The sequence below is a fragment of the Oncorhynchus kisutch genome, linkage group LG14 (genome assembly GCF_002021735.2).
Source record: "Oncorhynchus kisutch isolate 150728-3 linkage group LG14, Okis_V2, whole genome shotgun sequence".
NCBI classification, from domain to species: Eukaryota; Metazoa; Chordata; class Actinopteri; order Salmoniformes; family Salmonidae; genus Oncorhynchus; species Oncorhynchus kisutch.
In genome coordinates, this window is record NC_034187.2 from 82,189,037 (window position 1) to 82,214,036 (window position 25,000).

At 44.9% G+C, this 25,000-nt stretch overlaps 3 protein-coding genes across 3 annotated transcripts in view; 2 read left to right on the forward strand and 1 right to left on the reverse strand.

Annotated features, from left to right (window-relative positions):
• Nucleotides 1–2,154, forward strand: part of LOC109886074 (macoilin-1) — a 17,500-nt gene extending 15,346 nt beyond the window's left edge. The window contains 1 exon segment of the mRNA XM_031789281.1: nucleotides 1–2,154. This exon segment is cut by the window's left edge and continues 3,416 nt beyond it. The gene's annotated coding sequence lies outside the window, so the exon portion shown is untranslated.
• Nucleotides 2,155–2,398: 244 nt separating this feature from the next.
• On the forward strand, nucleotides 2,399–20,067 carry LOC109883330 (low density lipoprotein receptor adapter protein 1-A-like). Its single transcript, XM_020475350.2, has 9 exons — nucleotides 2,399–3,120; nucleotides 11,125–11,267; nucleotides 11,677–11,789; nucleotides 12,010–12,124; nucleotides 13,189–13,261; nucleotides 14,648–14,743; nucleotides 15,193–15,329; nucleotides 15,414–15,448; nucleotides 18,958–20,067. The coding sequence occupies exons 1-9, from the start codon at nucleotides 3,036–3,038 to the stop codon at nucleotides 19,091–19,093; spliced, it is 933 nt and encodes a 310-aa protein (XP_020330939.1). The 5' UTR covers nucleotides 2,399–3,035; the 3' UTR covers nucleotides 19,094–20,067.
• Nucleotides 13,953–25,000, reverse strand: part of LOC109883331 (fibronectin type III domain-containing protein 5-like) — a 66,195-nt gene continuing 55,147 nt past the window's right edge. Inside the window, exon 8 of the mRNA XM_031789066.1 lies at nucleotides 13,953–14,730. The gene's annotated coding sequence lies outside the window, so the exon portion shown is untranslated. The remainder of the gene's footprint in view (nucleotides 14,731–25,000) is intronic.

Here is a 25,000-nt window from a genome sequence, read left to right on the forward strand (position 1 = left end):
ATGACCTGGTACTGTCTAAAGGTTAAGAGATGACCTGGTACTGCCTAAAGGTTAAGAGATGACCTGGTACTGTCTAAAGGTTAAGATATGACCTGGTACTACCAAGGTTAAGAGATGACCTGGTACTGTCTAAAGGTTAAGAGATGACCTGGTACTGTCTAAAGGTTAAGAGATGACCTGGTACTGCCTAAAGGTTAAGATATGACCTGGTACTACCAAGGTTAAGAGATGACCTGGTACTGTCTAAAGGTTAAGAGATGACCTGGTACTGTCTAAAGGTTAAGAGATGACCTGGTACTGTCTAAAGGTTAAGATATGACCTGGTACTACCAAGGTTAAGAGATGACCTGGTACTGTCTAAAGGTTAAGAGATGACCTGGTACTGCCTAAAGGTTAAGAGATGACCTGGTACTGCCTAAAGGTTAAGCAATGTCATCTGTTTGCTGCAAATGCACTCAAACCTGTCTATCCTTTTGGACCAAATTAGAATCTGTCGTTAGGCCATATTACTAAAAAAAACTACTGGATTTAATGATGTCTAGGTAACTGATGTTTACCAGTTGTAAATTTCACTGTGCCTTGCAAATTCTTTTTAAAAATGTGTTTATTTAAGTAGTGAGTATAATAGGTTACTTCCCCAATCTAGATATAGGACCTGGGCTGTCTCAATAGTGTAAGGGTGCCTTCTTTCATTGTACCTCTCCTTCGTGATCTCTGATCTGGCAGGTGGAAGCAACATATGGTGAAAGCCTCTCACCTATCATGAAGGAAAGGAGATGAAAGAAGGAAGCCAGTGTAGTAGATTGAGATATCTCCCATGCAGCCCCAGTCTCCTTTATATTAAGCCCAATGCTCTTAGACACCGGTCAGTGTTGTCTTAAAAAGGAACGGAATTGATTTGGTATATGAATTAACCTGGTCTGCCAAACAACAGCCAAACAGCTTGTTAAATATGCCTACCTGGTCAGGTCAAGGGGTCAGTAGTAACTCCAGGCTCTTATGTCCACTACTACGGTGGCCCAGAGTGGACATCTATTTGTTTACAACCAAGGTTGGGGGTAAATTCCATTTCAATTCAGGAATTTGGAATTTCAGCAATCGTCAATGCTTTTTAATGAGGAAACATTTGGAATTGTAATTTGGTTTTAACTTTCTGATTTGAAATGGAAACGACCCCCCCCCCCCCCCCCCACCCTGTTTACAACCATGTACATTATTACATACCGATGAATGTTATCGTTTGTTCAGTTCAAAGTGCTGCGATTTGGTGTTTTCTTAATGCATCCCTCTCCATTCATTAGGTTGACGTATCTCTAGCTTGCTTTAGGTTTGGATAAAAGCATCAGAGCATAGCTACACGTTGTTGTGTTCATATATTTGACTTTTTTTTGGGGGGGGGGGGGACATTCGGTTCTGTCCCAGATCTGTTTGTGTTCTTCCCAACTCCTTATGTAGTCGTCATGCAAAACAATTGGCTTGAAAGAACAAACAAAAAAACATACATTTTGAGTTGGCAAGAGCACAAACAGATCTGGGACCAGGCTAATCTCTTTCCAACTGGGATGATGATGATGATGATGATGATCGTGTGAAGTCTTGTATTGGGGAAGTTACACCCTGCCCACTGGGCACACGCTTGTTGAATCGACGTTGTTTCCATGTCTTTTCAATTACATTACGTTGAGCCAACGTGAAATAGACGTTCAGTTGACATCTGTGCAGTTTGATACCGTGGGTTTTTATTCGTTTTTGCTGTAGGGGTGAAGTTGCCCCTAGATACTGATTCTGGGTCAGTTTTACGTTTATCCACTAATTGTTAAAATTTGGATTAGGGGAGCGGAATCTGATTCTGGGTCAGTACCTAGACTAAACTTGACCCCTGGCGTTTTCTCATGTTTCCTACCTGGAAAGTATTGGTGTGGATCACAGTAACGGACTTGTGACCTGTTGTGAAGATGCTCTATGTGTTTTAGTGGGAAAGTGGTTGTTTTTGTTGTTCCACCATGTTGTTTTCTCATCTCAAAGTGATGATGATGATGATGATGATGATGATGTCGGCTGAGTCCAAACTTCTCTCACTTTGGGGCCGTCACCTGGAATAAAAATATTTTAAAAAGAGTCTTGCAGGCGATGATGCAAGCTGATTGAGAACAATCTGTGTGTTGTCTCTCTCTCTCTCTCTCTCTCTCTCTCTCTCTCTCTCTCTCTGTCTGTCTGTCTGTCTGTCTGTCTGTCTGTCTGTCTGTCTGTCTGTCTGTCTGTCTGTCTGTCTGTCTGTCTCTCTCTCTGTGTCTCTCTCTGTGTCTCTCTCTCTCTCTCTGTCTGTCTGTCTGTCTCTGTCTCTCTCTCTCTCTGTCTCTCTCTCTCTGTCTCTCTCTGTCTCTCTCTGTCTCTCTCCCTCTCTGTCTCTCTCTGTCTCTCTCTCTCTGTCCCTCTCTCTCTCCCCCTCTCTCTCTCTCAGATAAGAATATCTCTGATGTTGACATCTGTCTAGTCATCAGGCTCTTGTTAAGTCTACAAATGCACCAGAGCATTAAAAAATTGTACCTCCAATGAGTGGAAAACTTGATGAGAAACATAAGAGTTCCTATTTGTCTGTGAACATACCTTTTTCCGCTGGTTTACTTCAACACTGATTACGGATTAGAATTGTATGCAGGAGTGTTAAAGTTTATGACCACAAGGTGACGACAGTACGTTATTTTTTGTTGATAACTCATGACTGTTACGCTTTTTAAAAAATAACGTTTTAAAACATTGTGACAAGTAGTCTAGCATCTTCGTTATCACTTGTTGATATCACAGTTGCAGATAATCGGTAATAAAGCAAAGGCAGTTTGACACTATTTTGACCTCTTGGGATTCCCTCCTGACGTATGTGACCGTGGGGATCCCCGTTCGGTTGATTAGCGGATATAGCCCCGTCCACCGGGTCCTATTTTAACTCATTTCCAAAGACTCGAAGTCGACTACAGTCTTTGGAGCTCTGCGGTCTACGAACACCTTTGTCAAGTTGTCTTGTCCTAAAGTCGGTGATGGATGCCTTACGGTCGGCTGGAAGAGCGATCATCCGAAGTCCAAGCATCGCGAAACGGTCTTGGAATTCCGGCAAACATAAAAGTAAGATTTGTTTTAATTAAGTGAAAACTTCCTCTTATTTTATTTATACAGAACAAAGCATTCGACAACAAAAACATTGTTTTAGTGGTGTAAACACAGCGAATTATTAACACTTGCCAATTTCTGTTTTTATGTTTGTGGGTCCAATTTTCATGTTATGTCGAATTTCTGACCGTTTGTTGGCTACTTGATAACTCTTGTTACATTCAGTGCAACACTTTTACATAATTTCATCAATCATATATCCATTGCATGTGTGTCATTAGTTCACTCACTAGGCTGGACTACTGTTGTCATGATTGGTAACACCATTACGCTACCAATTAAGTTAAAAACATGTAGCAACTACGTGTTTCCTATGAACTTAACCCGGTTACAATATCATACCGCTCTTTGTTTGTTTTTTGGGGGGGGATTTGGATAGAACTGGCAGTGTAGGCTGAGGACATTCCTATCTAGTAATCCACTATCCCCAAATCTTCCCAATTTGAGATCAGAGCCTGAAATGCACCACACCCATGATAACCATATTCATCTCTCATGCAATGACTTAATTGCATGTTTGGATAACGTACTCTATTTCCTGTACCCTGTCTACTTTGTCCCTACATTGGGACACTGTTTTACTGACACTGTTCAGAGTACTATTACAGCCTAATAAGGGTAATTCCTGTACATAAAAATACCTTAAAGAACTAAAGTATTTTTTTTGTGTGTATTCACTATATTTTGACAACTTTACTTCATTCATAAATAAAATGTACATTTTCCTCCATACATTTTCTCTGACACCAAAAAGTACTCGTTACATGTTGAGTGTTTTTAACAGGACAGAAAAATGGTCTAATTCACTTATTAAGAGAACATTCCTACTGCCTCTGATCTGGTGGACTCACTAAACAGAGAACATCCCTGGTCATCCCTACTGCCTCTGATCTGGTGGACTCACTAAACAGAGAACATCCCTGGTCATCCCTACTGCCTCTGATCTGGAGGACTCACTAAACAGAGAACATCCCTGGTCATCCCTACTGCCTCTGATCTGGTGGACTCACTAAACAGAGAACATCCCTGGTCATCCCTACTGTCTCTGATCTGGCTGACTCACTAAACAGAGAACATCCCTGGTCATCTCTACTACCTCTGATCTGGAGGACTCACTAAACAGAGAACATCCCTGGTCATCCCTACTGCCTCTGATCTGGAGGACTCACTAAACAGAGAACATCTCTGGTCATCTCTACTACCTCTGATCTGGTGGACTCACTAAACAGAGAACATCCCTGGTCATCCCTACTGCCTCTGATCTGGCTGACTCACTAAACAGAGAACATCCCTGGTCATCTCTACTACCTCTGATCTGGAGGACACACTAAACAGAGAACATCCCTGGTCATCCCTACTGCCTCTGATCTGGAGGACTCACTAAACAGAGAACATCCCTGGTCATCTCTACTACCTCTGATCTGGAGGACTCACTAAACAGAGAACATCCCTGGTCATCCCTACTGCCTCTGATCTGGAGGACTCACTAAACAGAGAACATCCCTGGTCATCTCTACTACCTCTGATCTGGAGGACTCACTAAACAGAGAACATCCCTGGTCATCCCTACTGCCTCTGATCTGGAGGACTCACTAAACAGAGAACATCTCTGGTCATCTCTACTACCTCTGATCTGGTGGACTCACTAAACAGAGAACATCCCTGGTCATCCCTACTGTCTCTGATCTGGCTGACTCACTAAACAGAGAACATCCCTGGTCATCTCTACTACCTCTGATCTGGAGGACTCACTAAACAGAGAACATCCCTGGTCATCCCTACTGCCTCTGATCTGGAGGACTCACTAAACAGAGAACATCCCTGGTCATCCCTACTGCCTCTGATCTGGTGGACTCACTAAACAGAGAACATCCCTGGTCATCCCTACTGCCTCTGATCTGGCTGACTCACTAAACAGAGAACATCCCTGGTCATCCCTACTGCCTCTGATCTGGCTGACTCACTAAACAGAACATCCCTGGTCATCTCTACTACCTCTGATCTGGAGGACACACTAAACAGAGAACATCCCTGGTCATCCCTACTGCCTCTGATCTGGAGGACTCACTAAACAGAGAACATCCCTGGTCATCCCTACTGCCTCTGATCTGGCTGACTCACTAAACAGAGAACATCCCTGGTCATCCCTACTACCTCTGATCTGGAGGACACACTAAACAGAACAACCCTGGTCATCCCTACTGCCTCTGATCTGGAGGACTCACTAAACAGAGAACATCCCTGGTCATCCCTACTGCCTCTGATTTGACAGACTCACTAAACACCTGCTTTGTTTGTAAATTAATGTCAGTTGTAGTGTGCATAATACTTTTTGATACTTAAGTATATTTAAAACCAAATACTTGTAATTTTTTTTATTTTTTTTTATAGACTTTTACTCCAATAAAATTTTCCTGTGGGGGCATATGGAAGGTCAGGTGGCCACCCTATTCGTGATATAGTCCACTACTATTGACCAGGGTCCCATAGTGCACTACTATTGACCAGGGTCCCATAGTGCACTACTATTGACCAGGGTCCCATAGTGCACTACTATTGACCAGGGTCCCATAGTGCACTACTATTGACCAGGGTCCCATAGTGCACTACTATTGACCAGGGTCCCATAGTGCACTACTATTGACCAGGGTCCCATAGTGCACTACTATTGACCTGAGCTCTTATGTAGAGAATAGGGTAGGATGCAGATTGTGTGCTAAATCTCACTTGGTCCTGGGCCAGGTGGGTGATTTGGTGGCGTCCGGGGAAATTAGACCTACTAATCACTATAGACAAGATATCAGCTACAGGGACCAGCCAGTAACATTAACCATGTTATTAATCAGATGCTCAAATGGCCGCTCTGACAACCGATATATAAATGGAAGGCAGTCGGGGGGAGGTAAGATCAGGTGGGACCGTTCTAGCCAATGAGAGGGCAGAGACGCGTGTGAACAACAGGCGCAACTCTGCTATAAAGTGTTGTTTTTTTTCTTCGTTTTTATATCCGTACACTCGACAACCAAACTTAGATTCTATCAAATAAGATGTAGCAAATAAACCATTTACATGTCTTGTTTAACCACATTCAACACTCGTACAAAAACCCCTCGCTTGGTGAGCTTCTACTTTAATTTATTTTTATCCAAAAACATCACCTGCTGGAGATGACTGATTTCTGGGCCCAGTTATCTCTCTTACCTCTTCTCCTCTGGTCCGCAGCGTGGCTGGGTTCAGGTTTGGGAACTGCTGGTGCTTCCTCTGTTGTCAACATTCCTCACACTTACGGACATTGTGTTTTTATTAAAGCCTCTTTAAGGGGCCTCCCGAGTGGCGCAGTGGTCTAAAGGCTCTGCATCTCAGTGCTCGAGGCGTCACTACAGACCCTGGTTCAGTGGTCTAAAGGCTCTGCATCTCAGTGCTCGAGGCGTCACTACAGACCCTGGTTCAGTGGTCTAAAGGCTCTGCATCTCAGTGCTCGAGGCGTCACTACAGACCCTGGTTCAGTGGTCTAAAGGCTCTGCATCTCAGTGCTCGAGGCGTCACTACAGACCCTGGTTCAGTGGTCTAAAGGCTCTGCATCTCAGTGCTCGAGGCGTCACTACAGACCCTGGTTCAGTGGTCTAAAGGCACTGCATCTCAGTGCTCGAGGCGTCACTACAGACCCTGGTTCAGTGGTCTAAAGGCTCTGCATCTCAGTGCTCGAGGCGTCACTACAGACCCTGGTTCGATCCAGGGGTGTATCACAACCGACTGTGATCGGAAGTTTCATAGGGAGGCGCACAATTTGGCCTGGCGTCATCCGGGTTAAGGGAGGATTTGACCGAGGTAGGCCGTCATTGTTTAAAAAAATTAATTGTTCTTAACCCTTTTGCCTCGTTAAATAACTCATAAAATCATGTTCAAGGTAACACAATGTAATGTTGATTTAACTGTGATGTAGAGCTACAGGGTGGAGGTAGGTAATGTTGATTTTTTTTAAGCTACTGGCAGTGAGTGACCCGCTTTCTGGCCTCTAATCTACAGTAGGCTTTCTGAACTGTTTAGGGTTTTCTGAATCTGTTTTCCAGGTTGAGGGGGGGGGGGGGGTCGTCAGTCATTACTACTTACCCATATCGTTCAGCCTGCAGGACTGGCCATGGTCAGGCATGTAGACTGGGGACAATATCTTCCTTTTGGATAGAAGCTGCCCTCAGGCACAGATGCATAATCCATTTACCGTCTCCCAGAAAACTCAATTTTTCTCTGCAACGCCAAGGGCAACGTGTACAGCACCCCTCACCCTCCCTTTCCTCTTGTCCCAGCTCACCCTCCCTTTCCTCTTGTCCCAGCTCACCCTCCCTTTCCTCTTGTCCCAGCTCACCCTCCCTTTCCTCTTGTCCCAGCACCCCCTCCCGAGGGTTTTAGAAATGGGTTGAGGTAAAAAGCCACCTTGGTCCCCCCCCCCCCCCCCCCCCATCCTTTGACACATGGACCATTGGGTAATATAGGTCCATTTGAGGCCACATCACTTCCATATTACTACAGATCACCAACAGTATCGTTTGTCCTCTTATTTATTATACAGTATTATAAGGCTCTGCTTAATTTCAGAGTACATACCATTTAGGAACTAGAATACTCATTAGTCATGTTTATTCAGTCATACCTAGTTCTGTGAAATCCATTTGGTTCTACCCCCCCCTCCCACACACAGACACACACACACACACACACACAGACACACACACACACTCACTCACACACACACACTCCTATAGGACGTGCTGACTTGAATGGTTTTCCTCTTTCCTATGGGTGTCGTTGACAGATTTCTGAGAATTCACTATTGTTTGTTCAGTCATTTACATCTATCTTGAAAACCCTGGATGCTAATTGGCTGTTGTGTTGATAGAGGGCTCTGATGTGTGTGTGTTTCCTGTTGCTGTGGCAATGTTTTTGTGACCTTTGATCTACATTGGGACAAGTTGGTCGACCTCCCTGCGTTATTGTGTGTCACTGTAGTCTATAGGTTCAACTTACATTCAGAAACCTGACATGAACGTGAACCCTCTCTGCTCTTCTTAAGAAGCAATGTTTTCATTGGACAGAGCCCTACAGGTCTTAAGAAGCAGTGTTTTCATTGGACAGAGCCCTACAGGTCTTAAGAAGCAGTGTTTTTTTCATTGGATGTTAGCCCTGTCAGAAGTCGGCTCCTCGTAGTCCAATGTCCCTAGCTAACAGGCTTTATGTAGACCGTAGACCTAAAGTGACACACTGGATCTATATGGCAGAAACTCATATCCTAGCCTTCTTCATTTCTCCCTCCACTGTTCCCCTAATTTCTCTCTTCCATTCATCTTATCCCTCATACTTGAAGACTTGGCAATGATGTAAACTAGATAGAAGCACTCGAACAAGTCCATCAGAAATCACTTCAGTTGACCTCTCCTTCATAACCTCCCGGCCAAAGTCATAGAATTTTTTTTTTGAGAGATTGATAAGGGAAAGTCATTAATGGCGATTTATTTATTTATTTTTATTTATTATTATTTTTTTTTAGGCGTGCATCTGTCACCCCCACACCCCTACATTCAGCTGATTCCCCTCACTGACCCCTGAACCCTAACCCATCCATCTGGTCCTCAGGCAGTCAGTGCCTTTTGACTGGTCTTACTGGAGCCTCCTCACAAAGCTGAGCTGCTTGTTACCACACACACTCTCTCCTCCTCATGGTATACAGTGATGTATATGTTATGGTCATTAGTCAGAATCATAGTTAACAAACCAGAAAAAACACGGACAGTTTTTTTAGTTTTAAATGTAACTGTTCTGGGGATGGTGTGTATGTGGTAGCTCTTGGCCCGTGTGTGTGTGGTAGCTCTTGGCCCGTGTCTGTGAGAGAATGTCAATGTGGCGTGTCTGGGTGAGAGAGAAGGTCTGTCTGGGTGAGAGAGAAGGTCTGTCTGTGTGTGTATGGCAGTGTGCACTAGATCTCCAGAGTTCTAGAAGGCTACAGAACCGATAAGGAATGAGAAAATGGACTTCAATAGTTTATATATTAATAGTTTATATTACTCACTGCCCCCCCCCCCCCCCCCCCCCCCCCCCCCCCCCCTTCTGTGTGGCCTTCTGTCTTTCTCCTTCAATTCAACATGGAAGTAGGATGAAGTAACCTACTGCGTGTTAAGGTTTAATTTGCCTGGCTTCCCATCCACACATCTCTATCCAAATACCAATATCATGTTTCTTCTCCATGAAGAGTGCAGCTAGCGATGGCGCCGTAGGCTAGAAGTTGTTAGGCAGAGGTTTCACAGAGGGTAGCTGGTCCTAGATAACTTACTCCAGGATAAAAAGAATGAAAACATTGATGGAGACTCTGGAACAGAAACATATTTCTCTTATCATTACTTGTCAAAGTTAGTGTATAAGACTTCCATTTGTTTTTTGTCTCTCAATATTCTTTCCCTTTTCTCCCCTTCAATATTTTGCCCTCTTTTGCAGGTCAGCTATAGGTTTGTTCTGAGTATAAACATGTACTTTTACAGGTCAGCTGGGAGAGAAAGTAGCTGTGGGAGTCTGAGACATTTATGTGTTGTAGGCTTATAGTTAGTTTTTTGGAATGTCACTTCTTGCCACTGGGGGGCAGTAATGCATAAGAAGATGGGGACCATAGACTTGGATAGACAACATCTCTGTGTGATGAGGGTTTCTGTGAGAGTGTGGGAAGCACCGTTGAGGACTTCTATCTTGAAATAGTCAATTTTGTTCTACAAGCAAAATTCATTGACTGATTCCTTCCTGATGACCCTGCTGTCATGACACCAACCGGGTCATTAGGTCATACCACCTGGGTCATTGGGTCATACCACCTGGGTCATTAGGTCATACCACCTGGGTCATTAGGTCATGCCAACCGGGTCATCAGGAGGGATCAGCCAATGAAGTTGGAAGTCCTGCCCAGTTGACTAAATAGATTTTTTTTAAATGGCAAAAGTCCTCAAGGCCACTGCCCATGCTAACTTATGTTCGTGTTTCTGTTAAACCAAACAAGACTCTGCGTTCCAGAGAGGTGGTCGTTCGGTTTCTCAAGCCTGATGACAGTTGTCCACAGACAGAGAATATCCTCTCCGCGAACGCTTGGGATGCAGGGTCAGAAACCAGATCCAGTGCCAGAGCTCACAGCTTTGGATGAACAGCCGTCCTTGAACTGGAGCGGTGACTCTGTAAACATGCCCAGCTTGACCTCTTCCAGGTGTTTCCACAGCTCATACAGGACACAATGCCCTGCCAGGGGAGATGCTCTTAGATACGAGGAAGCTATATTTCTGAAGAACTGTGGGCGAGATGCTTGCTGGATTCAACGTGCTGTCATCTTGCTTGGGGTCCTGCTGCTCCATGGCTGTACTCTCTGATTTGCTGAAGTACAATAGACTCTGCTTCCCTCATCAGCTCCATCTATGTTGAGCAAGCTGCTGTAGAGTGAGGATGAAGTTTGCTGCCAGAGGATTCAGTATGCATGCAAAGTGACTTCAGGAGGACCAGTGCCAACTGTTTTGCAACAGTAGTTGACTGCAAGTGTGACTCGAGGTTGAGACGGCACGGTACCACATCAGACAGTGACCGGTTGTCAGTTTGAAGTCGGTGTGGATTGCGAACGGCTCCAGCAACTTCACAAGCTGCTCTAGCTTGGCCCAGTCACGCTCCGTGCTCGCCTTCAGATTTCTTCCCTGTTAGTTAGTGGCCTAGCTTGTGCATCATTATCACTAGCTAATTGAAACCTAGCCATCTACTTTCAGCATTAAACTCCATTTTGATTTTTGGCCAAAGTTTAGAAGATAATAAACATAATTGTTAGGATTTTTATTTCAGTTTTACTAAATTATTTTATAAATTCTTTATTTAGTTTCAGTTTTCGTTTTACTATAACAACCTTGCTGTGGTTGACCTTCCTTACAATCTTATAACCTGTCTCTCTAGAACTTCCTGAGAACTGGACCGACACGAGGGAGACTGTTGTGGAGGGCATGACCTTTAACCTCCGCCACCTAGGCATGACCCTGGTGGACCAGGCCAAAGGAGAGGACCTATCAGCAGCTGCTGTCAAGAGGATCGTTGCCACGGTGAGCTGTGATGCCATACAAGTAGGAGGGATTGGAATTTCAAAGCACAGGACGTTACTAAACTCTTGATTTTAGATTATATTTTTGGAGTTGATCGTGATTTGCTTTTGCTCTCAAGAACAGCATTTTTTTTTTCTAAGTGCTTCACGATAACTAAATAACTAAATAACGGTCTGCTCCTTTTTTAGAAACAAATGAACAATTAGCTGTATTGTTTTCATCATATTGTTGATAATCTTTTTTCTTAGCATCAATGCTTACTGATAATAGATGTATCTATTATTGTGATTTATTCTTTTAAGATCTTTGTCTAATTATTGTTATCTCATATTGATCCAGACCAAGGCCATTAGGAATAAATGATTTGTAATGAATCTATATTCTCTGTCTTAAACTCTATCCCCTCCAGGCCAAAGCGGGAGGTAAGAAGCCTCCGAAGGTTTCTCTGAAGGTTTCTCCTCAGGGTATAATGCTCTACGATAGTCTGACCAACCAGCTGCTAGACAACATCTCCATATACAGGTGTGTGTGGTGGGGAGAGGGCAAATGTCTTTGAAAATACATCTCCCTACAGGAGACTAGACCTCCACAGAGCTGGGTGATCTCTCTCTCGCTCTCTCCCCTCTCTCCCCTCTTTCTCCTCTCTCTCTCTGAGGACACTTGCCATTTTGAACCATAACTGTAAACCGCTGAATTTATTTTGCCCTCTGACATTTTTAACCTTTGCCCTTGTGTCCTGCAGGATATCCTACTGCACGGCGGACAAGCTGCACGACAAGGTGTTTGCCTACATTTCCCAGAACACCCTCAACGGAACACTGGAGTGCCACGCCTACCTCTGCTCCAAGAAGAAAGTGGTGAGTGTGAACGGACACCACAACAACCACTATAATCTGAAAGGACTGGATGAGTCTAAGAAATATTCTTATGCCTCTGCTTGGACCTCCTATAAACTATTATTTTTACTTATCTACACTGAACAAAAAATAAACACAACATGTAAAGTGTTGGTTTCATGAGCTGAAAGGAAAGATCCCAGAAATGTTCCATACTGCACAAAAAGCTTATCTATCCCTAATGTTGTGCTCAAATTTGTTTTTATATACATGTTAGTGAGCATTTCTCCTTTGCCTAGATAATCCATCCACCTGACAGCTGTGGCATATCAAGAAACTGATTAAACAGCATGATCATTACACAGGTGCACCTTGTGCTGGGGGACAATAAAAGGCCTCTCTAAAATGTGCAGTTTTGTCACACAACACAATGCCACAGATGTCTCTAGTTTTAAGAGATCGTAAGAGTACTGGAGGACCAGGGTGGCAGTGTTGGGAGTACTGGAGGACCAGGGTGGCAGTGTTGGGAGTACTGGAGGACCAGGGTTGAGGAAATGCTGATCTAGGGGTTAGGGAAGGGGATGGACACGGAAATGAATCCACTCCTTAGAACAGGATCGAACAACCTTCCTACTATAACTACTGGTTGTGCAGGGTTTTGTTCCAGTCCTGCTGTAACCCAGCTGACTCTACTAATCAGCTGCTCAGCAGCACTTTGAGCACCTGATTCGGGTATATTAAAGCGGGGGCTGGAACAAAAGCCTGCCTTAAAACATGTTTGCTTCCAATATAACCCCTACATCTGACTGGTTTCCCCCGGGGGAAACATTAGAAGGTTGCACTCCTCGCGTCCCCCTTTTTCGACTGCATGTGTTGCTGGGATTTTGAAAAACATACATACATGCATACATACATTTTACTTAATAAAAGTATATTTTTCAAATGGTCTTGTTCAATAACGTTTGTATGTTGTCCCATTTAAAATAATCTGTACTCTTAATTTCAGTGTCCTTTTTGATTTGTTAATGTTTCATTGGGGCTTATAGCATTATAACAGCTTTGTGAATGGTCTCTTTCTCTCCTAGGCCCAGGCAGTGACTCTGACTGTAGCACAGGCCTTTAAAGTGGCCTTTGAGTTCTGGCAGGTTGCCAAAGAAGGTAGGTTGCTGTTCAAACCCTGCTACCCTCCAGAAGGGGACGGTCTGTACAGGTGTATCAAAGCTGAGGCTGGAAAAACGGCTTCCATCCGACTGTTAAATAGTCCCCACTAGCCGGCCTCCTGCCCAGTTCCCCTGCCCTGACCTTTAGTCGTCGTCACTAGCCGGCCTCCTGCCCAGTTCCCCCTGCCCTGACCTTTAGTCGTCGTCACTAGCCGGCCTCCTGCCCAGTTCCCCTGCCCTGACCTTTAGTCGTCGTCACTAGCCGGCCTCCTGCCCAGTTCCCCTGCCCTGAACCTTAGTCGTCGTCACTAGCCGGCTAGCATCCGGTTACGTAGAAGCTGCTCTCCTATGGACATGGTCACTTTAATAATGTTTACATCCTGTTTTACCCACTTCATATGTGTGTATATACTGTATACTAGTTAAGTCCAACTATTACTGTAATGTTACATATTCTATCATATATATATATATATATATATATATATATATTACTCCGACATTGCTCGCCTTTAATCTTTTTTATATTGTTGTGTATTGTTAGACATGACGTAATACTTATTAGATGTTATTGCACTGTCGGAGCTAGAAACACAAGCATTTCGCTACACTGGCATCTGTTTTAAATGTGTATGCAGCCAATAGCATTAGATTGTTGCTATACAGACACCCTATTACATGCAACCTGGTAGATGGGGACACGTACATTTTATTTACACACAAGGTCACAATTGAGCATTTTCTATATGAAATCGAATGTTATCTGTCACATGTGGTGAATAAAACCGGTGTAGACTTAACTAAACTTGTTGTGGGTAAACAGCCCTTAAACAACAGTGCAGAGTTAAAAAGGAAGACATTTGCTAAAAGGAGGAGGAAGAAAAATGGTATCACAACATGACAGCAACGAGGCTATGTACAAGGAGTACTGGTGCAGGGGTACCAGGTTGTTGAAGTAATATGTAGGTAGGGGGGGGGGGTTATAAGTGACTAGGGGATCAGGATAGATAATTAACAGAGTAGCAGCTGCAGCGTGTATTAGAGGTGTGGTGAGGCGGTGCAACAACAAAATACAAAGGCTGTCAAAGCAAAAAGTCTGGGTAGCTGCTGTTGGGTAGCTGCTGTTGGGTAGCTGCTGTTGGGTAGCTGCTGTTGGGTAGCTGCTTTGCGGAATTGTTTCTGCTGTTTGGTGGTAGCTGCTGTTCGGTGGTAGCTGCTGTTCGGTGGTAGCTGCTGTTCGGTGGTAGCTGCTGTTCGGTGGTAGCTGCTGTTCGGTGGCTGCTTTGCTGAATTGTTTCTGCTGTCTTTTGGCTTGGGGGGGGGGGGGGGTAGAAGCTGTTCAGTAGCCGTGTGTGTGTTGATGGTAGTATTTTGTGTCTTGTAGAGAAAGAGAAGAGGGTGAAGTCCGGCTCGGCTGGAGAAGCATCCGGCAGCTCCATTTTAGAAGGATCCAACAGCCTGGCTAGTCTGAAAGGAGAAGGTAAGGTGATACACATCTCACACAGAGCGAGACTGAGGCTGCATTTTCACATGCAGCCCAATTCTGATTTAGTTTTTTTTCACCAATCTGATCAGCTCTGGAAAAATATCCGAATTTTACTGGCTGTGTAAACGCAGCCCTCAAACACACACACACACTCCATCTTTATCCAATGCAGACATTCAGAGTTTAAAATATAATGTTCAACAGATTTATGTTACGATGGAATGCACTAATTGTACATCTCTCTGGATAAGAGCATCTGCTAAATGACAGTGTAAATCCGAATAACATTTACTTGATGTTATTTAGCAATGAAATGTCTGTCTTTTTATTTCCTCCTACTGAGGCCTTGGTTGGATCCTTAAGATTTTTTTCTGTAGGCAGTTGGAGTCCAACTGTAAACACTCAACTTTACTGATTTGATTGGCTGATTTTTGTCTCCATAGATGTTGCCACGGGTAACCTACTGGACCTGGAGGAACGGACTCATGTTGCCGTGGTTCTGGAAACCAATGGCAACGAGGAGTTCCAGATGGACGACCACACCGCTCCCGAGGACATTGATAACAATAACACTGTCTGGGTACGTTTCAAATCAACCGTTTCTCTCTTTAAATGGGAGAAAAATATTTTGGATACAGAAACTCACAATCTTTCTCTCTTGCAGGAAATTGAGGAAGACTTGGATGAGGCTTTTTCTAGGTAAGACACTCATCCTAAAAATGTATCTGTTGTCAATAAAGCGAGTCACTTCTTGCTGCTGATTAACCACAGAAATCAATCGGCTCATTGATTTGCTCAGATCAGATTTGCCTGAGAGTGATTGCCGCTTTTGGAGAATGTGACTCCACAGCTCCGTCTAGAATGGATCGGACTTACAAGGTTAGACTAGAGAAATGTTCAGAGGTAGAGATGAAACCGAGAACAGGGTTGGCCTCAATTCAGACTTGAATTCAGACTGCCTCATACATCTCAATTATTGAATTTGAATTGAAGCAGTAAACAGGATATAGAATTGCGTTTAGAATTTGAATTAAAGGACATTTTATTAAATCCAAATACCTCTTCAATATTCGGTGTAGTCTGTACAAATGTACAGTATGTATATCAAACATGGCATTATATAAATGCATATAAAATGGTGAAACAAAAGATTTTTAGGACAAACAAATCCTGTACGCAAATATCCCGTTGAATTAATCCGTTACATTTTTGTTCAATAAAGAAGCCAAACAGATTAAATGTATAATGAACATAGTTTCCAGAGAAAAGTGGTATTTGTTAACTTAGGCTTTAGGCTGTGGGACTGGGCTGTGGGACTGGGCTTTAGGCTGTGGGACTGGGCTTTAGGCTGTGGGACTGGGCTTTAGGCTGTGGGACTGGGCTTTAGGCTGTGGGACTGGGCTTTAGGCTGTGGGACTGGGCTTTAGGCTGTGGGACTGGGCTTTAGGCTGTGGGACTGGGCTTTAGGCTGTGGGACTGGGCTTTAGGCTGTGGGACTGGGCTTTAGGCTGTGGGACTGGGCTGTAGGCTGTGGGACTGGGCTGTAGGCTGTGGGACTGGGCTGTAGGCTGTGGGACTGGGCTGTGGGACTGGGCTGTGGGACTGGCTTGTGGGACTGGGCTGTAGGCTGTGGGACTGGGCTGTAGGCTGTGGGACTGGGCTTTAGGCTGTGGGACTGGGCTTTAGGCTGTGGGACTGGGCTTTAGGCTGTGGGACTGGGCTTTAGGCTGTGGGACTGGGCTTTAGGCTTTGGGACTGGGCTGTAGGCTGTGGGACTGGGCTGTAGGCTGTGGGACTGGGCTGTAGGCTGTGGGACTGGGCTGTAGGCTGTGGGACTGAGCTGTAGGCTGTGGGACTGGGCTGTAGGCTGTGGGACTGGGCTGTAGGCTGTGGGACTGGGCTGTAGGCTGTGGGACTGGGCTGTAGGCTGTGGGACTGGGCTGTAGGCTGTGGGACTGGGCTGTAGGCTGTGGGACTGGGCTTTGGGCTGTGGGACTGGGCTTGGGACTGGGCTTTAGGCTGTGGGACTGGGCTTTAGGGCTGTGGGACTGGGCTGTGGGACTGGGCTTTGGGCTGTGGGACTGGGCTGTGGGACTGGGCTTTGGGCTGTGGGACTGGGCTGTGGGACTGGGCTTTGGGCTGTGGGACTGGGCTGTGGGACTGGGCTTTGGGCTGTGGGACTGGGCTGTGGGACTGGGCTTTGGGCTGTGGGACTGGGCTGTGGGACTGGGCTTTGGGCTGTGGGACTGGGCTGTGGGACTGGGCTTTGGGACTGGGCTTTAGGCTGTGGGACTGGGCTGTGGGACTGGGCTGTGGGACTGGGCTTTGGGCTGTGGGACTGGGCTTTAGGCTGTGGGACTGGGCTGTGGGACTGGGCTTTGGGCTGTGGGACTGGGCTTTAGGCTGTGGGACTGGGCTGTGGGACTGGGCTTTAGGCTGTGGGACTGGGCTTTAGGCTGTGGGACTGGGCTGTAGGCTGTGGGACTGGGCTGTAGGCTGTGGGACTGGGCTGTGGGACTGGGCTTTAGGCTGTGGGACTGGGCTGTAGGCTGTGGGACTGGGCTGTAGGCGGTGGGACTGGGCTGTAGGCTGTGGGACTGGGCTGTAGGCTGTGGGACTGGGCTGTAGGCTGTGGGACTGGGCTGTGGGACTGGGCTTTAGGCTGTGGGACTGGGCTTTAGGCTGTGGTACTGGGCTGTAGGCTGTGGGACTGGGCTGTAGGCTGTGGGACTGGGCTGTAGGCTGTGGGACTTGGCTGTGGGACTGGGCTGTGGGACTGGGCTGTGGGACTGAGCTGTGGGACTGGGGCTTTGGGCTGTGGGACTGGGGCTTTGGGCTGTGGGACTGGGGCTTTGGGCTGTGGGACTGGGCTGTGGGACTGGGGCTTTGGGCTGTGGGACTGGGCTGTGGGACTGGGCTGTGGGCTGTGGGACTGGGCTGTGGGACTGGGCTTTGGGCTGTGGGACTGGGCTGTGGGACTGGGCTGTGGGACTGGGCTGTGGGACTGGGGCTTTGGGCTGTGGGACTGGGCTGTAGGCTGTGGGACTGGGGCTTTGGGCTGTGGGACTGGGCTGTGGGACTAGGCTGTGGGACTGGGCTGTAGGCTGTGGGACTAGGCTGTGGGACTGGGCTGTAGGCTGTGGGACTAGGCTGTGGGACTGGGCTGTGGGACTGGGCTGTGGGACTAGGCTGTGGGACTGGGCTGTGGGACTAGGCTGTGGGACTAGGCTGTGGGACTAGGCTGTGGGACTGAGTATAGGGGAAGCAGGTCTTATCATTTTAGTTTCTTTATTCAGAATTGTCTTAATGTTTCTTTAAATATAGTGTATGTTAACATATTGAGGAGGGGGGGGGTATTTTGAGTCTTAATGCAGCCTAAAAATCAGCCCAACCCTGACAGAAAATGAAGTGACAGAATAAGGAAATGACAGCAGTGTGTAGCCCCGCCTCCTTTCTGTTTACTGTCTCCAGGTAACACTGCTGTGTGTTTGATGTAGAGTGGACTCTAACCCCGCCCCTAACCCCACCCCCAACCTAACCTAAACCCCCATTATACAGTCCACTGACCCAACCATAAACACTCCTTGTGCTACAATAACACCCTTCGTGTATAAAACAGAGCAAAAAGGCAGGAAATGCTCATTTGGTCTAAAATGAGTTCGTAATTTTTTGCTATGTTAAATACATGTTTAATTATGTGACACGTATCCTGTCTATTGTGTTCAGGAGAAAATGGGGGTCATGTTAGCAGTAACTGTACTAAAGTTGCTGTGAAAACCAAGGTAAATTAAAGCAATTTTGTCCACGCTGTGAGCAGTTACTGTCGTTTTGCTTGGTAAGGCAGCATACATGCCTCATGTGTTGTGACTCTGATGTTTCGTAACTTCCTGTTTGTGTCAACTCCTACCAGACCGACTAATATCATCTGTACAATTTTTAATTGAGAGTTCAATCAAGTTTTCTCCAGGTATATTTATGTGTAGGACCGACTGTTGCACATACTGCATCAGTTAACGTCTGATTGTGATCATTCAACATCTGCTGGTCCTCTGTCGTGGAGCAGGTCTGGGTTAGAGGGGTTTGAACACCCGACTCGGCTAACAATCCCTGCAGTGCATTACATGATTTACAATGCATACCTACCTCTCTTCAATCCTCTCACCCATTCCATCACATTTTCTCCTTTCTGTCTCTCACCCCCCCTCCAGACTGGCAGTGTCCCGTACTAACCCCCAGGTCCTGGATGTTGGGGTGACCCCCCAGGATTGGCTTACAGAACCTGACCGGGCCAATGGGAACACATCGAACACCACCAATGGAGATGACTTCTCCTTTGTCTTCTGATTGGCTACCGGAGGGCGACCGAGAGGCACAGCCTTTCGGCTCTTTGGCCCAATCCCGAATCAACCCCTAGGCCCTACGCTGGAGCTACAGCATACCATATTTGTTTCCTCCTCTCAGGTCTGCATAGGTCTAGGGCTCAATAGGCCCATAGAGTTGGCTTTGGACCCATTCCAAACCGATCCCTTGCCTCTGTCCTTATTCCCTAGTTGACTCCCTCCCCCTTTATAGATAGTAGTATTACTCTTTGGGACCATAGCAGTATGCAGTACTCTTTGGGACCATAGCAGTATGCAGTACTCTTTGGGACCACAGCAGTATGCAGCACTCTTTGGGACCACAGCAGTATGCAGCACTCTTTGGGACCACAGCAGTATGCAGCACTCTTTGGGACCACAGCAGTATGCAGCACTCTTTGGGACCACAGCAGTATGCAGCACTCTTTGGGACCACAGCAGTATGCAGCACTCTTTGGGACAATAATCATTGTTTACCTTTTTGTATTTATTTTGTGTTAGTTAGAACAAATAAATTATAACCAAGGATGGGTTGTGCAATTTCAGTCAGTTTAGCTCTAAATCTCAATATAAACCTGTTACATTACGTTTTGGATTAGTCTTCTACATAAACACACTTGATACTACAAAGCCTCTATACAGACCAAGCAAGACGATCAAGGTTGGTACTCCCTACTTTGTTTAGGGGATGTAGTCTTTGCATACTAAAGCACTTTGGAGAAAGAAAAAAAAGGTACTTCCTGAATTTGTTTTCTCCAACTTATTCAAAACTCTTTGTCCTGTTTTGTACATTCTTAATGTGACCCCAGGAAAGTGATATACTATATTGAAATCCTTCCTCCCATGGCCAGTTTCAACCTGTTCTGTAACCTATCTTGACCTTATTGACCAATGCGCACCATGTAGTACTCTATACCAGCAGGACCTTTTTGAATAAAGCTTTTAATCATGCATATGAAACTTAAAAGGATGTTTGGTCTACTTTTAGGAAAGGATTTTTCTTGTTGCTTATAACACCCACTGACGGAGAGGGCGTTGCTGCCTGTGTTGTACAATTCCAGTTACATATCCTAAATGTTCCAGAAATTGTGGTTGGAGTATTCTGGATTTCCGGCTTATTCCAGGAATCCTTCAATCTGTATGTCTGGAAAACATGAACATTTTGGGATAGTTTCTGGAATTTTGTAACTCAATGCTTCAAAACAAATGTTATTGGTCACATACACATGGTTAGCAGATGTTATTGGTCACATACACATGGTTAGCAGATGTTATTGGTCACATACACATGGTTAGCAGATGTTATTGGTCACATACACATGGTTAGCAGATGTTATTGGTCACATACACATGGTTAGCAGATGTTATTGGTCACATACACATGGTTAGCAGATGTTATTGGTCACATACACATGGTTAGCAGATGTTATTGGTCACATACACATGGTTAGCAGATGTTATTGGTCACATACACATGGTTAGCAGATGTTATTGGTCACATACACATGGTTAGCAGATGTTATTGGTCACATACACATGGTTAGCAGATGTTATTGGTCACATACACATGGTTAGCAGATGTTATTGGTCACATACACATGGTTAGCAGATGTTATTGGTCACATACACATGGTTAGCAGATGTTATTGGTCACATACACATGGTTAGCAGATGTTATTGGTCACATGGTTAGCAGATGTTATTGGTCACATGGTTAGCAGATGTTATTGGTCACATGGTTAGCAGATGTTATTGGTCACATGGTTAGCAGATGTTATTGGTCACATGGTTAGCAGATGTTATTGGTCACATGGTTAGCAGATGTTATTGGTCACATGGTTAGCAGATGTTATTGGTCACATGGTTAGCAGATGTTATTGGTCACATATACAGCAGATGTTATTGGTCACATATACAGCAGATGTTATTGGTCACATATACAGCAGATGTTATTGGTCACATATACAGCAGATGTTATTGGACACATATACAGCAGATGTTATTGGTCACATATACAGCAGATGTTATTGGTCACATATACATGGTTAGCAGAAGTTAGTGTAGCGAAATGCGTGTGCTTCTAGTTCCGACCATGCAGTAATATCTAACAATTTCACAACTACCATATGTGTGTGTATGTGTATATATCTATATATATATCTCACACACATGTAAAGGAATGAATATGTACATAAATCTATGGGTGAGCGATGGCCGAACAGCATAGGCAAGATGCAGTAGATGGTATAGAGTACAGTGTATTTCCCCACATTACTCATCTCCTATGTATGTAAACATTATGAAGTGGCATTGTTTAAAGTGACTAGTGATACATTTTCATCCAATTGTTGAAGTGGCTAGAGATGAGTCAGTTTGTTGGCAGAAGCCTCTGTTAGTGATTGCTGTTTAACAGTCTGATGGCCTTGAGATGGAAGCTGTTTTTCAGTCTCTCGGTCCCTGCTTTGATGCACCTGTACTGACCTCGCCTTCTGGATGATAGTGTGGTGAACAGGCAGTGGCTCGGGTGGTTGTTGTCCTTGATGATCTTTATGGCCTTCCTGTGACATCGGGTGGTGTAGGTGTCCTGGAGGGTAGGTAGTTTGCCCACGGTGATGCGTTGTGCAGACCTCACGACCCTCTGGTGAGCCTTGCGGTTGTGGGCAGAGCAGTTGCCGTACCAGGCGGTGATACCGCCCGACAGGATGCTCTCGATTGTGCATCTGTAAAGTGTGACAAGCCAAATTTCTTCAGTCTCCTGGGGTTAAAGAGGCGCTGCTGCGCCTTCTTCACCATGCTGTCTGTGTGGGTGGACCATTTCAGGTTGCCTGTGATGTGTACTCTGAAGAATTTAAAACTTTCCACTTCTGTCCCCTCTGTGGATGCTCCCTCTGCTGTTCCACGATCATCTCCTTTGTTGACGTTGAGTGAGAGGTTATTTTCCAAACACCACACTCCGAGGGCCCTCACTTCCTCCCTGTAGGCAGTCTTGTCATTGTTGGTAATCAAGCGTACCACCATAGTGTCGTCTGAAAACTTGATGATTGAGTTGGAGGCGTGCATGGTAACACAGTCGTGGGTGAACAGGGAGTATAGGAGAGGGCTGAGAACACACCCTTGTGGGGCCCCAGTGTTGAGGATCAGCGGGGTGGAGATGTTTCCTACACTCACCACCTGGGGGCAGCCTGTCAAAGTCAACGACCCAGGGTCCCAGGCTTAATGACGAGTTTGGAGGGTACTATGGTGTTTAAAAATTTAAAAAACTTATTTAGCTAGGCAAGTCAGTTAAAGAACAAATTCTTATTTTCAATTAAGGCCTTGGAACAACTGCCTTGTTCAGGGGCATAACGACACATTTTTAGCTTGACCTTTCGGTTACAAGTCCAACTCTAACCACTAGACTTCCTGCTGCCCTGCTTATATACCATTACAACGTACAGTGCCTTGCAAAAGTATTCACCCCATTTGAGTTGTCCTATTGCATTACATCCTGTAAAATGAATGTTTTTATTTGGATTTCATGTAATGGACACAATCCAAATTGGTGAAGTGATAATTTCTTTTAAAATAACTTGTTTTAAATGTTTTGTTTTTTTTAAACTGAAAAGTGGTGTATGTATTCACCCCCTTTACATATGTATTCACCCCCTTTACATATGTATTCACCCCCTTTGCATATGTATTCACCCCCTTTGCATATGTATTCACCCCCTTTGCATATGTATTCACCCCCTTTGCATATGTATTCACCCCCTTTACATATGTATTCACCCCCTTTGCATATGTATTCACCCCCTTTACATATGTATTCACCCCCTTTACATATGTATTCACCCCCTTTGCATATGTATTCACCCCCTTTGCATATGTATTCACCCCCTTTACATATGTATTCACCCCCTTAACATATGTATTCACCCCCTTTGCATATGTATTCACCCCCTTTGCATATGTATTCACCCCCTTTGCATATGTATTCACCCCCTTTGCATATGTATTCACCCCCTTTGCATATGTATTCACCCCCTTTGCATATGTATTCACCTCATTTGCATATGTATTCACCTCCTTTGCATATGTATTCACCTCCTTTGCATATGTATTCACCTCCTTTGTTATGAAGCCCCTAAATAAGATCTGGAGAACCAATTACCTTCAGAAGTCAAATAATTAGTTGAATAGATTGCACACAGGTGGACTTTAAGTGTCACCTGATCTCATATCTAAACCTGTTCTGAAAGGCCCCAGAGTCTGCAACACCACTAAGCAAGCAGTGGCACCATGAAAACCAAGAAGGGAAAAAGTTGTGGAGAAATACAGATCAGAGTTGGGTTATAAAAAAATATCTGAAACTTTGAACATCCCACAGAGCAGCATTAAATCCATTATTAAAAAATGTAAAGAATATGGCACTGCAACAAACCTGCCAAGAGAGGGCCGCCCACCAAAACTCACGGACCAGGCAAGGAGGTCATTAATCAGAGAGGCAACAAAGAGACCAAAGATAATCTTGAAGGAGCTGCAAAGCTCCACAGCGGAGATCGGAGTATCTGTCCATAGGACCACTTTAAGCCGTACACTCCACGGAGCTGGGCTTTACAGAAGACTGGCCAGAAAAAAGCCTTTGCTTGAAGAACAAAATAAGCAAACACGTTTGGTGTTGTGGGAGACTCCACAAACATATGGAAGAAGGTACTCTGGTCAGATGAGATTAAAATGTAGCTTTTTTGGTCATCATGGAAAACGCTATGTCTGCGCAAACCCAACACCTCTCATCCTTGCAGTGAAGCATGTTGGTGTCAGCATCATGCTGTGGGGATCTTTTTCATCGGCAGGGACTAGGACATTGGTCAGAATTGAAGGAATGATGGATGGTGCTAAATACAGGGATATTCTTGAGGGAAACCTGTTTCAGTCTTCCAGAGATTTGAGACTGGGACGGAGGTTCACCTTCCAGCAGGACAATAACCCTAAGCATACTGCTAAAGCAACACTTGAGTGGTTTAAGAGGAAACATTTAAATGTCTTGGAATGACCTAATCAATGCCCAGACCTCAATCCAATTGAGAATCTGTGGTGTGACTTAGATTGCTGTACACCAGAGGAACCCATCCAACTTGAAGGAGCTGGAGCAGTTTTGCCTTGAAGAATGGGCAAAAAACCAAGCTTATATAGACACCCCAAGAAACTTGATTTTGAGGGGGTAAATCGTTTTTTTGTCTTATTTCTTGTTTGTTTCACAATAAAATATATATTTTGCATCTTCAAAGTGGTAGGCATGTTGTGTAAATCAAATGATACAACCCCCCCCCCCCCCACACACACAAAAAAAAATATATATTAATTCCAGGTTTTAAGGCAACAAAATAGGAAAAATACCAAGGGGGGGTGAATACTTTATCAAGCCACTGTAGAAGACTGAAATACAGTTTATTTCACCAGCAGGGAGCAGCACTCTACCACAACATTCCAACATTCTACCACAACATTCCAACATTCTACCACAACATTCCAACATTCTACCACAACATTCCAACATTCTACCGCAACATTCCAACATTCTACCACAACATTCCAACATTCTACCACAACATTCCAACATTCTACCACAACATTCCAACATTCTACCGCAACATTCCAACATTCTACCACAACATTCCAACATTCTACCACAACATTCCACCGCTGGCTACATCTCAATTGTCCTCAATGGCTTCCTTTCTTCTCTCCTCCCTCCTGTCCATCACTGAACTGACAACACAAGTATGATATAATGCATGCCCACTGGGAATTATTATGGAAAAATATATAAATGTAACATGCAACAATTTCTAAGACTTTTTTTCCCCAATTTACAATTCATATGAGGAAATCAGTCAATTGGAATAAATTCATT

Excerpts from the sequence above, each read along its gene's own strand:
- LOC109883330 (XM_020475350.2), top strand. The coding sequence starts at position 3,036 with ATGGATGCCTTACGGTCGGCTGGAAGAGCGATCATCCGAAGTCCAAGC. Across the intron at positions 3,121-11,124 it reads GAATTCCGGCAAACATAAAA|AACTTCCTGAGAACTGGACC; the intron begins GTAAGATTTGTT and ends CTGTCTCTCTAG. Across the intron at positions 11,268-11,676 it reads TCAAGAGGATCGTTGCCACG|GCCAAAGCGGGAGGTAAGAA; the intron begins GTGAGCTGTGAT and ends TATCCCCTCCAG.